Source organism: Camelina sativa, chromosome 17 (genome assembly GCF_000633955.1).
Source record: "Camelina sativa cultivar DH55 chromosome 17, Cs, whole genome shotgun sequence".
Classification (NCBI taxonomy): domain Eukaryota; kingdom Viridiplantae; phylum Streptophyta; class Magnoliopsida; order Brassicales; family Brassicaceae; genus Camelina; species Camelina sativa.
The window spans coordinates 23,449,708-23,456,085 of record NC_025701.1 but is presented as its reverse complement, the minus strand read 5'-3'; the positions used below and the strand labels follow the sequence as shown (position 1 = coordinate 23,456,085).

At 42.7% G+C, this 6,378-nt stretch overlaps 1 protein-coding gene across 1 annotated transcript; it reads left to right on the top strand.

The window, feature by feature from the left end:
- Nucleotides 5,397–5,756, top strand: LOC104759751. The gene has a single exon (XM_010482640.1). The coding sequence runs from the start codon at nucleotides 5,397–5,399 to the stop codon at nucleotides 5,754–5,756; it is 360 nt and encodes a 119-aa protein (XP_010480942.1).

Sequence of the window (6,378 nt, the reverse complement as noted above, 5' to 3'; positions counted from 1 at the left end):
CAAAAGATGTGAATTTATTAAGGGAAAACATGGTAAAATATATGAACATCAGTGATGTTGCATGGTATCAAACCAGGATCAGTGAGGGGAGTAAAAGCAAATAAACTAGAGAAAATAAGAGACCAAGAAGCTCAAATCTCTATGATATTTGCAACGGATAAAGGTAACATGGAGAAAATGCAGTTATGCAGTGTGACGGGTGAGAATCAGGCTCTTGCAGAGGATTCAGGGATTGTAGAGGTGTTACTAGAGTTTGAAGAGGTCTTCAAAGAACCTACGACCTTACCGCCTTTCAGAAAAAACCATGACCATAAGATTCCATTAAAAGAAGGTGCAAATCCAGTTAATATAAGACCCTATCGATATGCGGTTCACCAGAAGAATGAGATTGATAAAATCATAGGCGAATTGTTGGAAGCGGGCACCATTCAAGGTAATTCCAGTCCATATGTATCTCCAGTGGTCTTGGTTAAAAAGAAGGATGGAACTTGGAGGCTTTGTGTCGATTACAGGGGCCTTAACGAATTAACAGTGAACGACAGATTTCCCATTCCCCTTATTGAAGATTTGTTGGACGAGTTAGGAGGGTCCAGCGTATATTCAAAGATCGATTTGAGGGCAGGGTATCATCAGGTGAGGATGGACTCCATGGATGTTCATAAGACAGTTTTTAAAACCCACAGTGGACATTATGAATACTTGGTAATGCCTTTTGGCTTAACCAACGCTCCAGTAACGTTCCAGAATCTGATGAATACGGTGTTCAAGAAGTTTTTGCGGCGTTTTGTACTCATATTCTTCGATGACATACGCATTTATAGCGCCACTAAAGAGGAACACGCGAAACATTTGAGGGCTGTCTTCCAATTGATGGAGGAGAATCAGTTGTATGCTAAGAGAAGTAAATGCAGCTTTGCCACAGACAAGGTAGAGTACCTCGGACATTACATTGAAGGTAGAGGTGTGTCCACTGATCCGAGCAAAGTGGAGGCAGTTGCAGAGTGGCCAATACTAGTGAACTTGAAATAATTGAGAGGGTTCCTTGGCCTAGCAGGTTATTATAGGCGATTTGTGCGTAATTTTAGGACTATAGCTCGACCATTAACGGTGTTAACGAAGAAGGATGCTTTATTATGGTCAGGAGAAGAGCAACAAGCTTTCGAAGAATTAAAAAGGACACTATGCAAAGCTCCAGTACTAGCTCTTCCACGTTTCGACAAATCGTTCTTGGTAGAAACTGATGCTAGCTCACAAGGGATAGGTGCTGTATTGATGCAAGATGGACACCCATTAGCTTACATCAGCCAACACTTGAAAGGAAATTAGCTACTATTATCCATTTACGAGAAAAAATGGATACCTATTAGCTGTGGTGTTTGCAGTTAAAAAATGGCGCCATTACCTCCTTCCTAATCATTTCATAATTAAAACGGATCAAAGAAGCCGTAAGTATCTGTTGGAGCAGCGTTTGAACACACCTATACAACAACAATGGCTACCAAAGCTTTTGGAGTTTGACTATGAAATACAATATAAAGCAGGAAAAGACAATCTGGTAGCTGATGCATTGTCAAGATTTGAGGGGGCTGAGGTTCTTCATATGGCCATGACAGTGGTGAAATGTGACTTGATGAGAGAAATTCAGAGTCAGTATGAGCAAGATGTGGAGGTTAAAGATATCATCGAAGCTCTAACAATGAATCAGGCAGCAAAAAAGCACTATTCGTGGGTTCAGGGGATTCTGCGTCGCAAAAGCAAGATAGTGGTTCCAGCAAAACCGGAACTACGCACGTCTATCCTTCAGTGGCTGCATTGTGCTGGCAGTAGTGGTCTCTCAGGCAGAGATGCGACTCTCCAACGGGTTAAGGGTTTGTTCTATTGGAAAGGCATGCTGAAAGATATTCACGCCTACATCCGAGCTTGTGAGGTATGTCAACATTGCAAGTACGAGACAGTGGTGAGTCCCGGTCCATTACAACCTTTAGCAATCCCAGACACCGTGTGGACTGACCTCTCGATGGATTTTTTAGACAGATTACCGGAGTCAGCTTGGAAGGACGTGATTCTGGTGGTTGTCGACAGATAGAGCATGGCAGCTCACTTTGTGCCTCTTTCACATCCGTATACCGCATTAACGGTGGCTCAAGCATTCATGGACAATGTTTTCAAACTTCATGGGTGTCCAAAGTCAATAGTAAGTGACAGAGATAATATATTCTTGAGTACATTTTGGAAGGATTTGTTTTCAATGCAAGGAGTTGAGTTCAACTTTTCTAGTGCCTATCATCCACAAAGTGATGGTCAGACGGAAGTGGTGAATCGTTGCCTGGAAACATACCTTCGATGCATGTGTAGTGACAGGCCATTTGAGTGGAGTAAGTGGCTACCCCTAGCCGAATACTAGTACAATACAACTTTCCACTCTTTGACGCAGTTGACCCCCTTCGAAGCTGTTTATGGTCAGTCTCCTCCTGTTCATCTCCCCTACCTTCCTGGCGAGTCCAAAGTTGTGGTAGTGGCGAGAAGTTTGCAGGAACGTGAGAGTATGATCTATTCTTAAGTTCCATCTGCTGAGGGCTCAACACATGATGCAGGTCTTTGCAGATCAACATCGCACTGAGAGAAGGTTTAACATTGGAGATTATGTGTTCGTTACGCTTCAACCATATTGCCAACAGTCAGTTGTGGTACGTAACAATGAGAAGTTAGCTCCTAAATACTATGGTCCGTACAAGGTGGTTGATCGTTGCAGCCTTGTGGCATATAAACTAGCCTTGCATGCGAGTTCTCAGATCCATCAAGTGTTCCATGTATCGCAGCTTAAGGTTCTGGTGGGTCCGAATCACACTTCCATTGAACTTCCAACTTTTCTTAACAATGTGCTATCAAAAGAACCTGAGATCATTTTAGAAAGGAAGATGGTTAAGAGACAACGGCGAGCTGCTACAATGGCTTTGGTTAAGTGGACGAATGAGGGTGAAGAGGAGGCCACTTGGGAATACTTGTTTGATCTGCAGCGTCGCTTCCCTGCCTTTGAACCTTGAGGACAAGGTTTTCCAAACAGGGGAGCTCTGTTACAGGGTTTAGGATATCGAGTTATTTGAATTAAAAATAAAGAAGGACACATGTTAGAAGCTTGTGGGAGGACTGTTTTGTGGCTAACAGATCATTGACGTGGTTGTTAGTGAGCTGTCACATATGAGCTAGAGCACAAGAGTCAAAAGTTTTCTTTATAAGGAGAAGCCGTTGCAGTCGTCTTTCCTATTACGAACTTTATCTAAAATAAAAGCTTTGTAATCTCTCTTTCTCTTTTCTGGATCCTTTGTAATCGGTGTTAGCTCTTCTTATCGGAGTTGTTTCTTGTTTCTATACTCTTGTAAGTTGAGAACAGAGNACAGATAGAGCATGGCAGCTCACTTTGTGCCTCTTTCACATCCGTATACCGCATTAACGGTGGCTCAAGCATTCATGGACAATGTTTTCAAACTTCATGGGTGTCCAAAGTCAATAGTAAGTGACAGAGATAATATATTCTTGAGTACATTTTGGAAGGAGTTGTTTTCAATGCAAGGAGTTGAGTTCAACTTTTCTAGTGCCTATCATCCACAAAGTGATGGTCAGACGGAAGTGGTGAATCGTTGCCTGGAAACATACCTTCGATGCATGTGTAGTGACAGGCTGTTTGAATGGAGTAAGTGGCTACCCCTAGCCGAATACTAGTACAATACAACTTTCCACTCTTTGACGCAGTTGACCCCCTTCGAAGCTGTTTATGGTCAGTCTCCTCCTGTTCATCTCCCCTACCTTCTTGGCGAGTCCAAAGTTGTGGTAGTGGCGAGAAGTTTGCAGGAACGTGAGAGTATGATCTCAATTCTTAAGTTCCATCTGCTGAGGGCTCAACACAGGATGCAGGTCTTTGCAAATCAACATCGCACTGAGAGAAGCTTTAACATTGGGGATTATGTGTTCGTTACGCTTCAACCATATCGCCAACAGTCTGTTATGGTACATAACAATGAGAAGTTAGCTCCTAAATACTATGGTCCGTACAAGGTGGTTGATCGTTGCGGCCTTGTGGCATATAAACTAGCCTTGCCTGTGAGTTCTCAGATCCATCCAGTGTTCCATGTATCGCAGCTTAAGGTTCTGGTGGGTCCGAATCACACTTCCATTGAACTTCCAACTTTGCTTAACAAGGTGCTATCAAAAGAACCTGAGATCGTTTTAGAAAGGAAGATGGTTAAGATACAACGGCGAGCTGCTACAATGGCTTTGGTTAAGTGGACGAATGAGGGTGAAGAGGAGGCCACTTGGGAATACTTGTTTGATCTGCAGCGTCGCTTCCCTGCCTTTGAACCTTGAGGACAAGGTTTTCGAAACAGGGGAGCTCTGTTACAGGGTTTAGTATATCGAGTTATTTGAATTAAGAATAAAGAAGGACACGTGTTAGAAGCTTGTGGGAGGACTGTTTTGTGGCTAATGNTTCGAAGCTGTTTATGGTCAGTCTCCTCCTGTTCATCTCCCCTACCTTCTTGGCGAGTCCAAAGTTGTGGTAGTGGCGAGAAGTTTGCAGGAACGTGAGAGTATGATCTCAATTCTTAAGTTCCATCTGCTGAGGGCTCAACACAGGATGCAGGTCTTTGCAAATCAACATCGCACTGAGAGAAGCTTTAACATTGGGGATTATGTGTTCGTTACGCTTCAACCATATCGCCAACAGTCTGTTATGGTACATAACAATGAGAAGTTAGCTCCTAAATACTATGGTCCGTACAAGGTGGTTGATCGTTGCGGCCTTGTGGCATATAAACTAGCCTTGCCTGTGAGTTCTCAGATCCATCCAGTGTTCCATGTATCGCAGCTTAAGGTTCTGGTGGGTCCGAATCACACTTCCATTGAACTTCCAACTTTGCTTAACAAGGTGCTATCAAAAGAACCTGAGATCGTTTTAGAAAGGAAGATGGTTAAGATACAACGGCGAGCTGCTACAATGGCTTTGGTTAAGTGGACGAATGAGGGTGAAGAGGAGGCCACTTGGGAATACTTGTTTGATCTGCAGCGTCGCTTCCCTGCCTTTGAACCTTGAGGACAAGGTTTTCGAAACAGGGGAGCTCTGTTACAGGGTTTAGTATATCGAGTTATTTGAATTAAGAATAAAGAAGGACACGTGTTAGAAGCTTGTGGGAGGACTGTTTTGTGGCTAATGGATCATTGACGTGGTTGTTAGTGAGCTGTCACATATGAGCTAGAGCACAAGAGTCCAAAGTTTTCTTTATAAGGAGAAGCCGTTGCAGTCGTCTTCCCTATTACGAACTTTATCTAAAATAAAAGCTTTGTAATCTCTCTTTCTCTTTTCTGGATCCTTTGTAATCGGTGATACNCGCCAACAGTCTGTTATGGTACATAACAATGAGAAGTTAGCTCCTAAATACTATGGTCCGTACAAGGTGGTTGATCGTTGCGGCCTTGTGGCATATAAACTAGCCTTGCCTGTGAGTTCTCAGATCCATCCAGTGTTCCATGTATCGCAGCTTAAGGTTCTGGTGGGTCCGAATCACACTTCCATTGAACTTCCAACTTTGCTTAACAAGGTGCTATCAAAAGAACCTGAGATCGTTTTAGAAAGGAAGATGGTTAAGATACAACGGCGAGCTGCTACAATGGCTTTGGTTAAGTGGACGAATGAGGGTGAAGAGGAGGCCACTTGGGAATACTTGTTTGATCTGCAGCGTCGCTTCCCTGCCTTTGAACCTTGAGGACAAGGTTTTCGAAACAGGGGAGCTCTGTTACAGGGTTTAGTATATCGAGTTATTTGAATTAAGAATAAAGAAGGACACGTGTTAGAAGCTTGTGGGAGGACTGTTTTGTGGCTAATGGATCATTGACGTGGTTGTTAGTGAGCTGTCACATATGAGCTAGAGCACAAGAGTCAAAAGTTTTCTTTATAAGGAGAAGCCGTTGCAGTCGTCTTCCCTATTACGAACTTTATCTAAAATAAAAGCTTTGTAATCTCTCTTTCTCTTTTCTGGATCCTTTGTAATCGGTGATACCTCTTCTTATCGGAGTTGTTTCTTGTTTCTATACTCTTGTAAGTTGAGAACAGAGTCTTTGTTTATACGAACATTGATTCTTATCCTCATTTCTAATAAAAGCGTATTCGTTTCTAATACAAGTGTGTTTATGTTATCATAAGTCAGCGGATGACTGGCAACCTCTCGTGGTCTCCGCCGGTAGATCCACAGTTTTTGGTATGTATTCTGTATTTCTACTCGTATAATTGAACTGTCACTGTAAAACACTTGTTTTTACAATGTTGAAGATGGTAATTTTTTTTTCATCTGGTTGTATGTCCGGCTTTGTTACAGACCCCAATTTTAA